The 18,924-nt window shown below is 37.5% G+C and overlaps 1 protein-coding gene across 1 annotated transcript; it reads right to left on the minus strand.

Moving 5' to 3' along the window:
* Positions 1 to 5,827: 5,827 nt before the first annotated feature.
* On the minus strand, positions 5,828 to 15,172 carry ldlrad2 (low density lipoprotein receptor class A domain containing 2). Its single transcript, XM_028447440.1, has 5 exons — positions 14,894 to 15,172; positions 9,947 to 10,423; positions 7,949 to 8,098; positions 7,715 to 7,855; positions 5,828 to 6,412 (listed from the first exon to the last, which is right to left on the minus strand). The coding sequence occupies exons 1-5, from the start codon at positions 15,006 to 15,008 to the stop codon at positions 6,090 to 6,092; spliced, it is 1,206 nt and encodes a 401-aa protein (XP_028303241.1). The 5' UTR covers positions 15,009 to 15,172; the 3' UTR covers positions 5,828 to 6,089.
* Between the last annotated feature and the right edge of the window lie 3,752 nt (positions 15,173 to 18,924).

Raw genomic sequence — 18,924 nt, forward strand, 5'->3', positions numbered from 1 at the left:
TCACAAAGCATCACAGTATTACATTTCTCTGTAATTCATAATATTTAATTTATAAAAGTAGTAATGCAGCAGAGAAGCTGGGCAATGATGAATACATTTTAACATCCCGTTAATTTTCTATTAACTGGAAATTTAATACATTGCTAAGTGCATTAGCAAAATTTCAATCTAAAACAGTCGATATTGTTTTACTTGTGCCGTCATTGAGTCTTTGAATGCACATATGATTCTATAAGACTTCTTTTATGCAAAATAATTTGAAATTGCTCCTGCAAAAGACAAAGGAAAACAGGTCATAAGAACTCATTTTTATTCATAAATTCACTAATGGTGCAGTAATATAGAAATTGACAACCCATTTTAATATTAAACATTGTATGAATTGGAATTAGATTTGTAAAAAAAAACAACGTAATTAATAAAATACAAATCTGAATAAGTAATTTGCATTTGTGAATTTGTAAATAACACAGTTAATCATCATGTTTTTGCAGACAAATTGTATTAAACCTGCAATAGTTACATTTATTAAGATTAAATGTGCAGTGATTGCGTATGTTTTCACAAAGAAAATCACTGAAAAATCTATTTATTACCAAACATATTTGTATTGCTCTGTTACATTTAGCTGCTGAGGCACAGCATTCTGTGCACATTACTTTCCTAAACTACTATTCTTAATAATAATAGTTACACTATTGTACTAGTATTTGTTTTATTATGCAGTGTGAAAGTGTTGCACACAGACTGATGTCTTGCTTAGTGATGCTCAGTAGATTCACTCACAGTCAAAGCAAACGGCTGCAGACTCACACACAGACATCTGTCACGTTTACAGATGTACAGCGGTCACATGTTAATGTTTGTTCATCCCTTCTTGACCATGATGTAGAAATATGCCTTGAATTTAAATTTTAGTTTTTCAATTTGAAAATCAAAAATCAAAAAGGTTGTTTTTTGTTTTTAAATTTCCTTTTCTGAAGGGAAAATTCAAAGACCAAAACATACATTGACCATAGTTCCCATTTAGCGTTAGCCTCTGTAGCTTAGTAGGTATTTTATCTGGACATTAATTGGCCCACCAGCACACGTTAAGAACAGTAGAGACCCCTGCTGGAGCCCTCCGGTACTTCACATAGGTAGTTTTAGTGATACAACAACACAAAGCACAGTCTGTGACATCTTTAGACTCTCACGTGCATTTACATAGAAATTCAACATTTTACAAGTTTGCAAAAGTCTACCCAATCCTGTGTTGTACACTGTTCAATAAAGTTCTTAAAATTATTAAATAATATTGATAATTCCTTGAAAAGAAATAATGCTGAAAAAGTCACGCCATAAAAAATGCAGCTTGCACAGCATGAGACAGCAAGATGGCGGACTAGCGTTTTTAAAAAGATATAATCAGGTAAATGGGACAGACTCTTCCAAATATGGAGCCACAGATTTTAGGTGGGAACATTAGTAATTGAATCATTATTGTGCTCTAGTTTCCACTTCAATGTATAAATGAATGATTAAATATGTATGGCACATTATGGGGAAAATTTGAGCCCTGCTAATATTGTGGAGTTTCACTGAATTTGTGTATTATTATTTAACATGTTGGCCTCTGAAATCTCCTACAGCTGGAAAATGTCAACTTTAACACACACTAAATATCAATTTTGTGCATTACAATTATTGTATATCAGAATATATTTACCTCAATTTTTAGTAATGTTCATAATATGTTAGTAACAATTTAGTAGGATATTAATGCTGTTTATTGTCAACAGGTGGAAAAGATGTTGGATGAGCATGTACAGTACATTGTTTGAAATAGGCTTAAAAAATGACTCAGCATTTGGAAATAGATTCATCAATGTTTCCAAGTACCCCTAGGGGTACACATACCCCTGGTTGGGAACCACTGCTTTAAAGGGCTGGATTTGGCCCCCAGGCCTCGAGTTTGACGCGTGCTTTAGATGGTCGTTTTATGGTAAATGATTTCACAGTTGTTTAGAATTTAAAATACCACTGGTAAGTGTTTTTTTAAAAATAATACCAATGTAAAAAAAAAAAAAAAACTTTAACCAGGAAAGTCTCATTTACATTAAGAATCTGTTTTTAAAGAGAGTTCTGGAAGCAGTTATGTTCGTCAGACTTGCTCAAGGTTCCAGCACAGTGATGGTCCACGGTGGATTCAAACCAGCAACCTCCTGATAAACCCATACCTTCTCCCTAGTTTATAATCAGTGCAGTTTGCAGCAATAACGAGACATTCCTACGAGCTGATTCAACCCAACACAAGCTTTAGAAACAGTCTTTACTATTTTATTTGCCTTTTCAAAGAGAAAAGGATTAAACTTCAAAGGTTGCCATTGGATACGAGAGGCGACAAAGTCAGCGTGAAACCACGGCGCTTTGCCAAGTGTGTGACACACACACACACGCACACACACACACACACACTCACTCTCCTTCATCAGAGCTTCAAACTCACTTCACTTCCACTTTTTATTCTCACTTGTGTGAGAATAAATGTTGTAAAAACAAGACAAAATGTTACATTATTCATCATTTCATCAAAGAATAAATACACATTAAATATCAGATCTAAAAACAATTAATTTGTATATAATTATATACAGTAATGATTAAATAAGATACTGTTTATTTTTAGTAACTCCATTAAGGAGCTCATATTTTCACTGTCATTTATTTATTTATTTTTTGTCTGTTTTCAGGATTAAGTCAAAAGTACATCATTTATTTTTGATGAAATGTTACCAAAGACAGATCTTAGGCCATGGAAGATTCCATTAAATTTTGGATTCGGATCAATATACTGATTCTGGATCAGTTTGAAAAATTTAAAAATCCCTGTCTGTCACAGGGAAATTAAAAAAAAAAAAAAGATCTTGGTTCATAATGACTCATCTTTAGGATATTTTAACTCAGTTACGTCAAGTTTCATTGAGATCAGATCAGGATTGTGCATTTCATTGTGATTTTTCTAAGATAAAAACAAAAAAATGGTGGTGCCCATACATTGTGACCTACTGTATGGTTATTAATAGAGAAAACCAGAAACTGATAATAATTCTTAATATCCATCGATCTATAAATCTTCTGACACGCTTGTTCCTTTTTTTAGGGTCACTAGGGACTGCTGGTGCCCATCATCAGCTCTCGTTGGACAGGGCGCCAGTCCATCGCAGGGCAACACACAGCGCTTTTCTAGGAGACTTAAAGCACGTTACAGTAAGCTACAATATAGCCACAGCAGACTGGGGCCGACTGACAGAGGCGTGGTCGCCTGCGGCCCCTCTGATAGATGGATATTAACAATTATTCATATAGGCAATGTGGGTAAAGTGCCTTGACCAAGGACACGACGACAACAACTTGGCTAAAGTGGAATTCGAACCCCCGACCCTTCGGTTATTGGAAGACCTACTCTACCACTGATCCACTGTTGCCCTAGAAAATAAAAGTTAAGTTCTGATGAACTACTGCAGAGTCCTCGGGACGCCTCCGTCTCTTGACATCCGCTCATAGAATGTCCAAGTCAAATTACAGCCTGATTCATATTAACATTAACGGACTAGTCGTCCTCGTGGCACATACGGAGTAATGGGTTAGTATAAGCACAATCTACGTTGAATCACCTTTGAAACGATATATCACATGACTTTGTTCCCATAAATTTGCAAATTACCGGAAATGGGGGAGTGGGCCCTTTTTTTAAAAAAAGGGCTCAGAGCATCTCATCATATTAATTCATTCTGATCTACCGAGAACTAACGGAGGAGCAGTCATTTAAAAAATGGGGCCCTGACGCTCCGAGCGTCGATGTGTACACATTCATAGATTATACCAACTAAATTACGGCACATTGTTGAAAAGAAAAGTTAAAAAGCAGGACTTTTTAAAAATAAGTGTTTAAGTTTATTCATACTTGGACATTTCCCGCCCTTCGCCCTCCAGCTTTGAGTCCTGACCTTTGATGTTTGATGTTTGACCTTTGATGTTTGATCTTTGATGTTTGAACCTCGTAAAGATGACATTATGATCAAATGGAACTGTAGAGTGGATCAGTGTTGATGGCAGTAACATTTATCTGCAGTGTGTTGACCCGCTCCACTGACTGACGTACACGCATTCCAGAGTCCGTGTGTGAGTGTTTTCGTATGTAAAGCCTAACGTGTGCGTTCCTGCTCCATAAGGACATGGATGAATTGGACTGCATGCTTCATTGAGCAGTAACCTGGCAACCCCAGCTATCAGAAAGTAGCTGTTTGTTTAGGGATTGGGACGTTTCAAACCCCCAAAAGGACGTGTACGTACAACATGCGGGGTGTGAGTGATGAAAATGTGACCACTACTTCCTGTTCAGTATTAACTGGTTTAAAACCTTTTATTTTCTTTCCCTGCAGAGAAGTGAAAGACTAAAATCACTCAATCTTTACACCTAAAGAATATAAAAATGTTTTTATTACAAATGATTCAGGATTAAAACGTGTACACATACACATGCCACTTCACGCTCTGAGAGGTTAATAGTTTATCTGCTACAAACGCTAAACTCCATTTGACCGTAAACACTGAAACTACGCAGTAAAAAAACTCTTTCCTTTTAGACTTTTTCCAATACATAAAATAAAATCTGGACCCTGCTTTACCTTCTCAAAGCTTCACCAAACCTCCAACATTTAAGGTGTGAACAGCAGGAACAATATTCCATGTAGGGCCTCCCATTTTCTGTGATCGCGGATTTGTTTCTTTCTATATGTTATAAATCAGATGCCACCATGACACGGAAATGCCTCACATGCATAATTGGGGACAATATCACCGGAAAACGGGTGATTGAATGTCAACAAACTGTGACAAACGGACAAAAATGTCCAGTTCTATGTGGCGCCAAATGTAAAAACATTTTGCTCACTATCCTCACATTTAGATTATTTTTCTTTTTTAATTTGAGACAGAAATTCCTCTAAAACAGCATGTTCTATATCATTGTTAAAAATGTGTACATATGAAAAATAAATCTAAATGTAAATGTTAAATGTAAATGTTGAACCTAAATGTAAATGTTGAACCTAAATGTAAATGTTGAACCTAAATCTAAATGTTGAACCTAAATCTAAAAGTTGAACCGCAATCTAAATGTCTAAATCTAAATTTAACAATTAGATTTACCTTTAGATTTAATATTTACATTTACATGTACTTTTCATACGACCAAAGAACCAGACTGATTTGGAGCAAATAGCCTCTTTTATTGTGGAGGAAGTGGTCGACTTCAGTGATATCGCTGTTAGTTGCGTTCACTTCAACAGGGAATTCTGAGCATTAAACCATCATCAGTTTTTAAGATCCGGCTCATAACATTTATTTATTCTTGAAACATTACGACTTTAATCTGATAAAATTACGACTTTGTTCTCAAAATATTACGACTTTAATCTCGTAGTTCTCAGATTCATTTCTATTTTCATGTGGCCCTAATACGTCGTTGTCGTGAGGGATTTCATGTGAAACGTGAGGGTGATTCCCCGGTTGGCTGCAATTAAAAGTTATTATCAAACATTTCTATGGTATTTTTCCTGTTAAACTGGTAACTGAGGGTTAGCATGTGGCTAACGTCACTTTAGCTATGTAATCTGGCGTTATTTCAGCGTAACCATCACCTTGACTTAGCATATAGAATGTAAAATTAATAATGATTTACTCTATTAAGCCTATTTATCATGTTTGGTACATTTTCAGGAGGTTTATTAGCAGTAAAGCATCTAAAAAGAGAAAGATGACAAAACGGAAAAGTATAAAAGCGAAAATCGGAGGCCCTGTCCATGTGTGTTGCAATCTCTGGCACAATAAATAAAATATAAGGCTAGATGAATATAATGTAACAATGATCTAAATATAAACAGTCAGTGTGGTGAAAGGGAAAGAACGTTTTCAGTCTTACTTTCCACAGGTGACGCGTTGTTTTGATGAAAGTCGTCTATTTTCCATCCGTTTACTATGTCCTAAAGGTCAAAGGTCATGAGTCCATGTAAAGCAGCTTAGTGTCAGTTCAAAGCTGGTCCACTCTACACTCCAGCTGTGGTCACATGCTCCTCCTCACCGTTGGTGGTGGTGGTGGGTGCCACGCCCCCTGCTGCTGCGATCCCATTGGCCACCGCCGGCGTGTGCGGGGTGACTTTAGCCAATCGGTGCTCTTTGCTGGGGTCGCAGCTACGGACGCAGATCTGACACGAGGAGCAGAAGGAGTTGCAACAGGGCAGAAAACGGCAGATGCCGATGCGCCAGAGGAACCAGCCTGGAGACCAGCAGCACCAGCAGAGAACCAGGCCCCCACCCAGCACCGCCAGGACCACGTAAAGCACCAACAGGTACGAGGACGGAGGAGAGTCTGAGGAACAGAAGGACAAACACATCAGGGTTCTCACCAGTGTAGGGGCCCCTACGCTGTGATTTTGATCGATTGATTCCCTTTATTTGATATGGACACAATTACTATGGTAACCCACATGTATTGTTTTGCATGTGTTAGCACATGTGCTACTTTACAACACCTGTCCACAGGAGGATTTTTAAAAAGGTTAAAAGTAACTAATCAAGCAAGAAACCAGGATTTTGATTCCCCTACGCTGTGACTCTGATCCCCCATGCTGTGACGTATCCCTCTACACTATGATTATGATCCCCCATGCTTTGACTTTGATAACCCTCGCTGTGACTTTGATAACCCTCGCTGTGATGTCACCCCCTACACTTTGAATTTGACCCCCCACACTGTGACTTTGATCCCCTCCACTGATTTTGATCCCCTGTGCTGTGATTTTGAATCCCTATGCTGTGATGACGGCCCCTATGCTGTATTTCAACCTATCATCACCCTTCACCTATTCAAAAATAACTTTTGGCTTTAAAGTAAGGCTGTAACAAACGAAAACAATACTTTAGCTTTATTTCACAAAATTTGAGCCTCAGAAAGCAGGAAATAGTTGTTGCAAAGGGTTATAAATTTAAAAAATTCACATGCCCCCCATGACCCCCCTACAACACTCATGCCACGCAATGTCCCTACGCCACGTGTCAAACTCAAGGCCTGGGGGCCAAATCTGGCCCTTCAGAGCATCACATTCAGTCTGCTGGTGAAAGTGAAAATGAGAAAACATGAATTATTGTGTAAATTACCAAATAATTCAGTTGTAAATTGTTGTTGAAAGAACTCAAACATTTTCCTAAGTTCTGCAATGTTTTTTCAAATTATTCCACAAAATCTCCCCAAATTAAATACAAATTTGTCTTAAACAAATCAAACTTAAACAAATGAAAAGACATACGCATCAGTCACTTATTGCTTAGATATTGTTGATGCCTTCCATACTTTGTCTAATTTATAACTGGAAGTGCAAACTTGGGAACATTAATGTTGAAATGATTGGTTTTCCCGCCTAAAACCTGTGGCCCACTTGTGATCCAACTGGTCCGTATTTGGCCCCTGAACTAAAATGACTGACAGCCCTGCCCTACGCTGTGAACGATTGCTGGTGAGAACTCTGTATAGTGTAGCATTAGTCATGAGTACAATGTGTATTTCTAATAAACAACAAAAAAAACGACAAAAACACACAAAATTGGAGAAAAATATACAAAATAACTTCCAAAAACACAAACAAGTACATAAAAATACACCATAATGACTCACCTGTCGCTGACTCATGACTTGAAGCGTTTCCTTTAACTCCACAGTCCCTGTGGGTCGCTGTTAAAACGATTGGTGAACTCCCATTAACTGAAGGTGGAGTGACTGTAGAAGGGGGAGGAGCCTCAGAGGCCAACACTTCACCTGTTGATGGACGACACACTGTGGTCAGACACTAACTAATGCTCTTTTTTTAAAAAGTTAACACATTACAGGAAAGGCCAATAGATGAGGGACCTGTGCAGCCTGTGCTGAGGTTCTCTTCCAGGTCACTTCCATCTCCACAGTTATCAATATTTTTATCATCACACACCAGACTGACAGGGATGCACTTCCCATTCCTGCACCGGAAATACGGCTCGTTGCTGCATTCTGATTGGTTAAAACCTGATGAGAAAAAACAAACCAGCCACAGTTTAATTAATCTGGCATTCATGACATAATTATACTTCATATGAAATACAAATATGATATCATGCTGAACAGAATACATCTTATTTATAAATACAGATATTTTAAAAGCAGTTCTAACTGAACAGTTTACTGACGTCTGCTGCTGCTTTAATAAAAAGGTAAATCGTTTGTTCAAACAGGAGATAAAAACTAAACAGTTTAATTACAATAGAATCAAAGCTTCCCAGCCCTAATACACATATCAGCTTATGAATATTATACTCATGTATGTTAATCAATAAAAATTAGTCATCACACAGATGGTGATCCAAAAAAAAAAAAAAGTAAATAAATGATATACAAGTAATTAATAAAGTAATAAATAAAAAATAAAAATAAAATTTACTAAATAAATAAAATAAAAAATGTAATTAGTTAATAGATAAAATATAATAAATACATAATGTAAAAATTTAAAACATAAAAATAAATGTAAAAGTAAATAAATAATATAAACATTTAAAACAAAAAATACATAAAAATGTAAAATTAATTAAATAAATAAAATATAGTAAATAAATATAATAATTAAAAACATTAAATAAAAGTAAATTAATTCATTAAAAAAAGACAAAAAAAAAAGTATATTGATGTCTAGATATTAAAAATATAATTCCAAGCTTCCATCTTTTGCACCTGCCATACGGTGAATTAGATTCTGTTTCAAAGGTGGAAACGTGGGAGAAGTTTCATTTCACAGAGTGTAGAAGGTTGGCAAACATTTTAACACCTTTTTAACACCTTTTTAACCCCTTCTTAACCCTAGGGCAAACAGCAGTGCACGTCTATTTAAAGAAGATGTGTCAGAACCTCATTCTTAATTACAAATCTCATTATTCACATTCACACTGTACACTGAACCCAACAACAGTTATTGTGTGTTTAAAAAAACTAAAAACTGGATTACACAAAGATTTCTTTGCATTCATAAATGTGACGATGTTGAGAATTTATCCCAGATTAGTGCAACATTCTATATCCATGATCATGACGGACACTTTTATCACAAATATATGATTGTATCTGATCTGAGAGTCACATGATCAACATTAATGTCAGCATTAGAATAATGACCAATCAGAGCATTAATACAGGAAACATTAAAGGCTTTGTGTCTGTTTGTTGTCATTTTGCACATTACTCTCTCATTTTGTACATATTTGTTGTTGTTTTCTGTGTTTTTGGAATCATTAATTTGCGTTGTCGTTTTGTATATTTTTCTGCCATTTAGGAAATTTTTGTTGATGTAATGTGTTTTTTTGGAGTAATTTTGTGTTTTAGGAGTTTTGAGTTTATTTTTTGTTATTTTTCTGTTTTGAGTAATTTTAAATCATTTTGTGCTAGTGTGTTGTTTAGTTGTTTAGTGTTTTTAGAATCATCAAGTGTTTTTATTTCATTTTGCGTATTTTTTGTATGTGTGTTTTGTCTGTTTAGTCATAATGTGTGTTTATGTTGTAGTTTTGTGTGTTTTTATTGTAGTTTAGTGTATTGTATTTTTGAAATCATTTTGTGTGTTTTTAGTGTAATTCTTGTGTTTTAAGAGTCAATTTGTATTTTTTGTAGTTACTGTGTTTTGTTATTTTTCTGTTGTTTTGTGTAATTTTTGTGTCATTTAGTTTATTTTTCTTGTATTTTTCTGTTTTGTTATTTTTCCGATGTTTTGTATAATTTTTGAGTCATTTTGTGTATTTTTCATGTCTATTTGTGCATTTTTAACCATCTTTTGGCGTCTACAGTTACTAATAGATTTATTAGTAACTGTAGACGTACTGTATTTCTCACCCAGTCTGAAGGAGGTGAAGTCGCCCACAAAGTCGACCCTTGGCTGGGTGCCCCGGGTCACCAACCTGAGGGTCAGATAGTTTCCCGTGGACAGAACGGGTCGAGGGGGGCTCTTTCCACAGAGAGGAGACCCCAGGGGAGGGGAGCTCTTGTCCTGACCATCGTAGAACTGGACGTAGGAGCCGGCGTGACACGGGTCCCCCGCGTCGTCACTGTGAGGCGTGGCCTGGTGGGGGGCGGAGCCTGGAGGGGACTGTGGGAGCAGGGGAGCGGGGCTCAGAGGGGCCACGCGCAGCAGGCTGTAGACCAGGAAGAAGCGGAAGTAGAACTGGACCTTGTCCTTGGGTGAGCGGGCCTGCATGGTGAGGTGGCAGTCTGTCGCCATGGTAACAAAGTAGTACTTCTTTGCTTCCTGGTGAGAGTTGACGATCATTCCGTCCCCTCGAATAGTTTGTCCACAGAAGTCCACCACATTCACTGAGAGAGAAACACACATTATTATTGATTATTGATTGATGGATTAATACACAGAACAATAACCAGAGGAGTGATTTAATCTAGATTATAATCTTATATAGAACAAATATTAACTACCGTAGTAAAGGTTTTTGGTAAAAAACTAGTAACTAGTAAAGCATAATTGTCTACCAGTAGAAATCTGTGTAATTAGTAAATTTATATTACTAGTGAAAACAAATCAAAGCTGTAGTTGTATAGTATAGATCTACTTGAGCACTCAATTATAATGTGAAAAATGACTCAAAAACACACAAAACAGCAAGAGAAATGCCCAAATTTACTCCAAAACAAAAAGGCTCCAAAAATATACTAAATTACACAAAAAATGACAGCAACAACAAACAAAATGACATAAAAAATGGAACAAAAGCCAATGGCAAGCCTGAATTTACTTTCCCTGCCCCCTTATTAGCATTTTAGCTTCACCTGTAATGTCTATTCACGCACTAGTTAATCTAAGCCCCAAATATAATGTGGAAAATGTCTCCAAAGACAAACAAATCTGCAACAAAACACACAAAATGACTCCAAAAAAGCACAAAACTCAACACTGAGAACTCGTGCACATGTTCTTCGCACCAACTGCCAAGTTAAAGTCCTTTGTGTCATTTTAAACTGGACTTGGCGAAAAAAAACTTTTCGGATTCTGAAAAACACACAAACTAAGACAAAACAACAACAAAAATACCCAATAATATTTTTAATTATACAAGAAATGACAACATGAACACAAAAAACACAAAAAACGTACCAAAAATTGCCAAAATGGAAAAATGTCTATCTCCTGAAAATATTGAGAATAGCGAGTGAAAAATTAATAATTAAGTGATGGCTCCAGAAAAACCCCCCTCCCAACTTTAAGACTGTATATAAACACAATACACACTATCCACAGTATGGAGGAAATGACTTTTACACTGAATAAAGGAGATGAATAGTGGAAAACAGACACTGAACGATACCTGTATTAAAATCAGCTGCTACCCACCTTTTGTATTTATTTTGTACAACACAGTCCACTGTTTGTTCCATATTACAAAATTAAAAAAAGTTGAAAAAAAAATGCTCAAAAAGACGCAAAACACTTTATGACTCCAATAATACAATAAATTATGACAATAAAAACGACAATGAAAACAGAAAAAAAAATGACTTCAAAATTTCAAAAAAAACAGCAACAAAAGCCACTGGCTTTTACTTTCCCCACCCCCTCGTTAGCATATGATGCTAAGTAGTGATACTTTTATACTGCACTCGTAATGTCTACTTGTGCATTAGTAGAGTTTAATAAAGGTTGATATCACTGATATCACAATCATGCTTTACATAAGTGTTTGTTAGCCACATGCCTATGTTTAATTGGTGCAGCCCCAAATATAATGTGAAAAAATCTAAAAATGCAACAAAAAACACAAAATGGCAACAAAACACAAAAAGTGACTCAGAAAACAGCAACAAAACCCCACAAAATGACTCTAAAAACACACAAAACTAAACAAAAATGAATCCAAAACAAAAGAAAAGCAAACAAAAACAAATAAAACAACAAATACACACAAAATGAAAACAAAAGCATAAAGCTGAAACAAAAACAGACAAAAATGACTGCAACAAAAGCCAATGGCAAGCCTGAATTTACTTTCCCCGCCCCCTTATTAGCATATGATGCTAACTAGTGACACTTTTTGCTTTACTAGTAAAGTCTACTCACACACTAGTCGTGTTTATTAATGGTTAATATCACTGATACCACATTTATGCTCAAACAGCTGGACACCAGTTGACCCCTGGGACCCTAAAGACGAGCTGCAGATGAAACGAGACAGAAATGTGTGAACTCTGACATGAATTTGGGGAATTTTGAAGGAAAAATCTGAGACTTTATGTGATTGCATGAGTTAAATAGTAGTGACACACACACGCACACACACAAGCACGCACGTCTGGACTGATCCAGTTCCAGCTGCCCCATCCACATCCCCACCCCTCGCCTGTGGGCCACAGGCCAAATAATCAGAGAATTTATGACCACTGCTGGAGTTTATTAGCTCGGTTTCCATGGGAAACACAAAGATCATTCTCCACTCACCCCAGGAATGTCTCCAAGACCATCAGCTCGTGCTAGCGGAAAAAAAAAGCTCATCCTTTTCCATGACCATCGAGTAAACAGAAAAACTACAGAGTGTTGATGAACGGATGAACAGAGGATGCTCAGAGACAAAGATCTACTACAAGGCGGACAAGGCTGAGACACATGTAGAGTGAGGAAGGACCATCAGCAACATCTTCAATAACATGTTTCAGATGCTTTAGACCACTGGTTCTCAACCTGTTCAGCACGCAACCCCCCAAAATAAAGGTCCCAGAGAGCAGGGACCCCCACTGTAGCTGAAGGTGGTTGAACACAGACATGAACATTGAAGAACAGTCATGTGGAGACAGGACCATCTATAAGGGGGAATAAAGGAGAGATTTTTGGGGTCCATCCATAAAGTCAGTAAAATGATGGTCCATTGTTCTATGAATCTGTGATAACCACATTTATTTATTCATCTGAATAATATCCACTGTTATCCAGGAATGTTTATTATTATTATTATAGTCATCTTAAAGATGGAAATCATGGTTTTAATCACTAATAAAATGGTTCAAAGTGATAAAAAAAATGGTGTAAAAGGTGGTGAAATGGGATTTTAAAAACCACAGAAATTGGTTAAAATTTGCACAATTAGTTTAAACTGGCAAATAATGAGCATGACAAAAGGTGAATGTGGTTAAATTGGCAAAAATAATCATTTACAGGTCGGTCTACGTTCCAACCCTCACCTATGGTCATGAACTTTGGGTCATGACCGAAAGAACAAGATCACGGGTACAAGCGGCCGAAATGAGTTTCCTCCGTAGGGTGGCTGGGCTCTCCCTTAGAGATAGGGTGAGAAGCTCAGTCATTCGGGAGGGGATCAAAGTAGAGTCGCTGCTCCTCCGCATCGAGAAGAGCCAGATGAGGTGGCTCGGGCACCTAATTAGGATGCCCCCTGAACGCCTCCCTAGTGAGGCGTTCAGGGCACGCCCCTCCGGAAGGAGGCCCCGGGGAAGACCCAGGACACGCTGGAGAGACTATGTCTCTCGGCTGGCCTGGGAACGTCTCGGGGTCCCCCCGGAAGAGCTGGAGGAAGTGACCGGGGAGAGGGAAGTCTGGGCCTCCCTACTGAGGATGCTGCCCGCGCGACCCGGAAACGGCTAAGCGGGAGAAGATGGATGGATGGATGGAATCATGAAATATGATAAAAAGAGGTTAAAAGTGACAATAATGGGTCAACATATGTGACATTAGGTGTAAAAGTGGTGGAAAGGGTTTATAAGTGCTGAACATGACTGAAATGTGAAATAAATGTGCTGAAAAGGCACTGAAATTTGATAAAGTGGCAAGAATTTATTATTTATTGTTGCCATAGTATATACTGTACATAGTCTTCTTGAAGATGTAAATCCTTGTTTTAACCAGAAATAAAATGGGTGAAAAGTGACCAAAAAATGGTAGAAAAGGTGGTGAAATGGAATTTTAAAAAGTTAAAAAACCACAGAAATTTTACTTTGGAAAATTATTTAATAAAAAGAAAGATTTAATCAGTAATATATTTTTTAATCAATTGCTAGACATTTCTGTCGACCCCATTTAAATTCCAGGCAACCCCCAAATGGGGTCACCACAAATAAATGGGGGGTGTCCATACATTTGGAACTACTTTTTAACAAACTAAAGTATATGTACTATATGTAAAGTATCTATTATTTTTAATGCTACAATAATAAACCATAAAATACAAATATTCCAGTTGTGATGTGGCCGTAGTCGTTGATTCCTGTGCAGTGTTTACATTCTAACCCTTTGTGCTTTATTTTTGGTTTGTGTAACTTTTCTCTACATTTTCAAAATGTGACCTTTGAAGTAATTGTTTCCTGTAATTATTTGAGTTTATTTAGCTTAGCTCATTACACAGGTTTATACATAAGGACACTAACGCTGCCCATATGTGTGTCTCTGTGTCTGGTCCACTTTACTTCAAGTTACACATCCTGATCATTTAAATAGTCAACCTTCAACAAACATCAGCAACTGGCAGCCGGGGGCCACATGCCCATGTTTAATTTAGTGTGCCCCCAAATATGTGAAAAATGACTCCAAAAACACACAAACCAACAAAAACACAGTAAACAGCAACAAAACATACAAAATGACTCAAAAATGCACAAAACTGAACAAAAATGCAAACAGAAAATGACTCCAATAATAGACCAAATTAGTTAAAAACATACAAAATGAAAATGAAAACACAAAATAGCTCACACACCATGACCCTGATAAAGCACTCGTGGAGCACAGCAGCGTGTGTGTGTGTGTGTGTGTGTGTGTGTGTGTTTTCATACCAGTGTCCATGGCGTAGCAGCATGGTGTCTGAGTCCACATCCAGAAGACGGAGAACAGGAGGGACAGAGGAACGAGAGCAGGACGCCTGCAGACGTCACCGTCCAGTCTGGACATCACACACAGAGACAGACAGACAGACAGACAGACAAACAGACACAAACACAGACGTAGACACTGACAGACAGACGGGGACTTGGACCCCTCAGAGAGAACCAGGACCTTCACATGTGTCACAGAGCGTGTGATCAGATCTCCATCGTAAACACACGGTCTTTATATCTACCCCAACGGCTTATCACCATGACAACATCCAAACAACCTCCACCCCCCCAAAACACACACACACACACACACACACACACACACACACACACACACACACACACACACACACACACACACACACACACACACACACACACACACACACACACACACACACACACACACACACACACACACACACACACACACACACACACACACACACACACGAGTTCATCCCAGGGTTAACTAGTTAACTAAAACCACTGCCTCACCCCAGCACAGTGACCACGCCAGTAAACAAAGGGTTAACCTTTAGTTACCTAGTTAACTAAAGGTTAAGTAAAGGGTTAACTAGTTAACCCTGTGATGACCTGGCTTTAGTTAACTGGGTAACCCTTTAGTTAACTAAAGGGTTACCCAGTTAACTAAGGTTAAGTAAAGAGGAAACTAGTTAACTAAAATGTTAACTAGTTAACTACTATTTAACTAAAGGGTTAACTAACTAACTAAAACCACATCATCCAGTAAACATTCAGTTTGTTAAAATTCAAACAACCAATGAGAAGAGGTTTTCAGTTTACTAGTACTGACTCAGGATTAGTACTGAGGTACTAGTAGTGTTACTACATTACTAGTACTGACTCAGGATTAGTACTGAGGTACTAGTAGTGTTACTACATTACTAGTACTGACTCAGGATTAGTACTGAGGTACTAGTGGCGTTACTGTTACTAGTACTGACTCAGGATTAGTACTGAGGTACTAGTAGTGTTACTACATTACTAGTACTGACTCAGGATTAGTACTGAGGTACTAGTGGTGTTACTGTTACTAGTACTGACTCAGGATTAGTACTGAGGTACTAGTAGTGTTACTACATTACTAGTACTGACTCAGGATTAGTACTGATGTACTAGTGGCGTTACTGTTACTAGTACTGACTCAGGATTAGTACTGAGGTACTAGTAGTGTTACTACATTACTAGTACTGACTCAGGATTAGTACTGATGTACTAGTGGCGTTACTGTTACTAGTACTGACTCAGGATTAGTACTGAGGTACTAGTAGTGTTACTACATTACTAGTACTGACTCAGGATTAGTACTGAGGTACTAGTGGCGTTACTGTTACTAGTACTGACTCAGGATTAGTACTGAGGTACTAGTAGTGTTACTACATTACTAGTACTGACTCAGGATTAGTACTGAGGTACTAGTGGCGTTACTGTTACTAGTACTGACTCAGGATTAGTACTGAGGTACTAGTAGTGTTACTACATTACTAGTACTGACTCAGGATTAGTACTGAGGTACTAGTGGTGTTACTGTTACTAGTACTGACTCAGGATTAGTACTGAGGTACTAGTGGTGTTACTGTTACTAGTACTGACTCAGGATTAGTACTGAGGTACTAGTGGTGTTACTGTTACTAGTACTGACTCAGGATTAGTACTGAGGTACTAGTGGTGTTACTGTTACTAGTACTGACTCAGGATTAGTACTGAGGTACTAGTGGTGTTACTGTTACTAGTACTGACTCAGGATTAGTACTGAGGTACTAGTAGTGTTACTATGTTACTAGTACTGACTCAGGATTAGTACTGAGGTACTAGTAGTGTTACTACGTTACTAGTACTGACTCAGGATTAGTACTGAGGTACTAGTGGTGTTACTGTTACTAGTACTGACTCAGGATTAGTACTGAGGTACTAGTGGTGTTACTGTTACTAGTACTGACTCAGGATTAGTACTGAGGTACTAGTAGTGTTACTACGTTACTAGTACTGACTCAGGATTAGTACTGAGGTACTAGTAGTGTTACTACGTTACTAGTACTGACTCAGGATTAGTACTGAGGTACTAGTGGTGTTACTGTTACTAGTACTGACTCAGGATTAGTACTGAGGTACTAGTAGTGTTACTACGTTACTAGTACTGACTCAGGATTAGTAATGAGGTACTAGTAGTGTTACTACGTTACTAGTACTGACTCAGGATTAGTACTGAGGTACTAGTAGTGTTACTACATTACTAGTACTGACTCAGGATTAGTAATGAGGTACTAGTAGTGTTACTGTTACTAGTACTGACTCAGGATTAGTACTGAGGTACTAGTAGTGTTACTACGTTACAAGTACTGACTCAGGATTAGTACTGAGGTACTAGTAGTGTTACTACATTACTAGTACTGACTCAGGATTAGTACTGAGGTACTAGTAGTGTTACTACGTTACTAGTACTGACTCAGGATTAGTACTGATGTACTAGTGGTGTTACTGTTACTAGTACTGACTCAGGATTAGTACTGAGGTACTAGTAGTGTTACTACATTACTAGTACTGACTCAGGATTAGTACTGAGGTACTAGTAGTGTTACTACGTTACTAGTACTGACTCAGGATTAGTAATGAGGTACTAGTAGTGTTACTACGTTACTAGTACTGACTCAGGATTAGTAATGAGGTACTAGTAGTGTTACTGTTACTAGTACTGACTCAGGATTAGTACTGAGGTACTAGTAGTGTTACTACGTTACTAGTACTGACTCAGGATTAGTACTGAGGTACTAGTAGTGTTACTACATTACTAGTACTGACTCAGGATTAGTACTGAGGTACTAGTAGTGTTACTACGTTACTAGTACTGACTCAGGATTAGTACTGAGGTACTAGTAGTGTTACTACATTACTAGTACTGACTCAGGATTAGTAATGAGGTACTAGTAGTGTTACTGTTACTAGTACTGACTCAGGATTAGTACTGAGGTACTAGTAGTGTTACTACGTTACTAGTACTGACTCAGGATTAGTACTGAGGTACTAGTAGTGTTACTACATTACTAGTACTGACTCAGGATTAGTACTGAGGTACTAGTAGTGTTACTACATTACTAGTACTGACTCAGGATTAGTACTGAGGTACTAGTGGCGTTACTACTTTACTAGTACTGACTCAGGATTAGTACTGAGGTACTAGTAGTGTTACTACGTTACTAGTACTGACTCAGGATTAGTACTGAGGTACTAGTGGCGTTACTACTTTACTAGTACTGACTCAGGATTAGTACTGAGGTACTAGTGGTGTTACTACGTTACTAGTAACTACTAGTTTAGTATGTACTAAGTTAGTTAACCATGTGCTCTGTTTCTCTTCACTTTGGGATCATTGATCTCAAGAATGTTGGAGAACTTTATGTTTAGGTTAAATTTATTCAGGCAAACTTTATCAGGAAATTTACTTTGATCTCCTGACATGTTCCAACTGTCAGTCTTCCTCAGAGGCATCTACTGATTGCTTTGATGCTTTTCTTATGAATTAACTCGTAGTGACACATCGAAGCAATCAGTACATGCCTCTGAGGAAGACTGACAGTTGGCAGTCAAAAAATGTCGAGATCAAAGTAAATTTCAAAGTAAATTCCCTGAAAAGGGTTCATCTGAATAAATGAAACCGTAACATATTATTTCAGAAAAGAAGACAAAATGAACTTGTTTGAATTATAGAGAATTTAGGATCAGTGAATGCATGAGTTTATTATTGTAACGTGTTCACGGCGCTCTTGTGTATTACTTGTATTTTCAAACCATCAAACATCGTACAACACACACAGTATTTTCTGTTTTAAATATGAAGAGCTGACATCATTGAAGTGTTAGAGTACTGTAGTAAAGTATGTGGAAAGGTTTGTTACTTCAAAGGCAGTTTTACATAAATGTGATGATGAAACAGTTAAAACAGTTGTGTTTGTTTAAAGGAAGTCATT

Source organism: Gouania willdenowi, chromosome 5 (assembly GCF_900634775.1).
Source record: "Gouania willdenowi chromosome 5, fGouWil2.1, whole genome shotgun sequence".
In the NCBI taxonomy this organism is placed as follows: Eukaryota; Metazoa; Chordata; class Actinopteri; order Blenniiformes; family Gobiesocidae; genus Gouania; species Gouania willdenowi.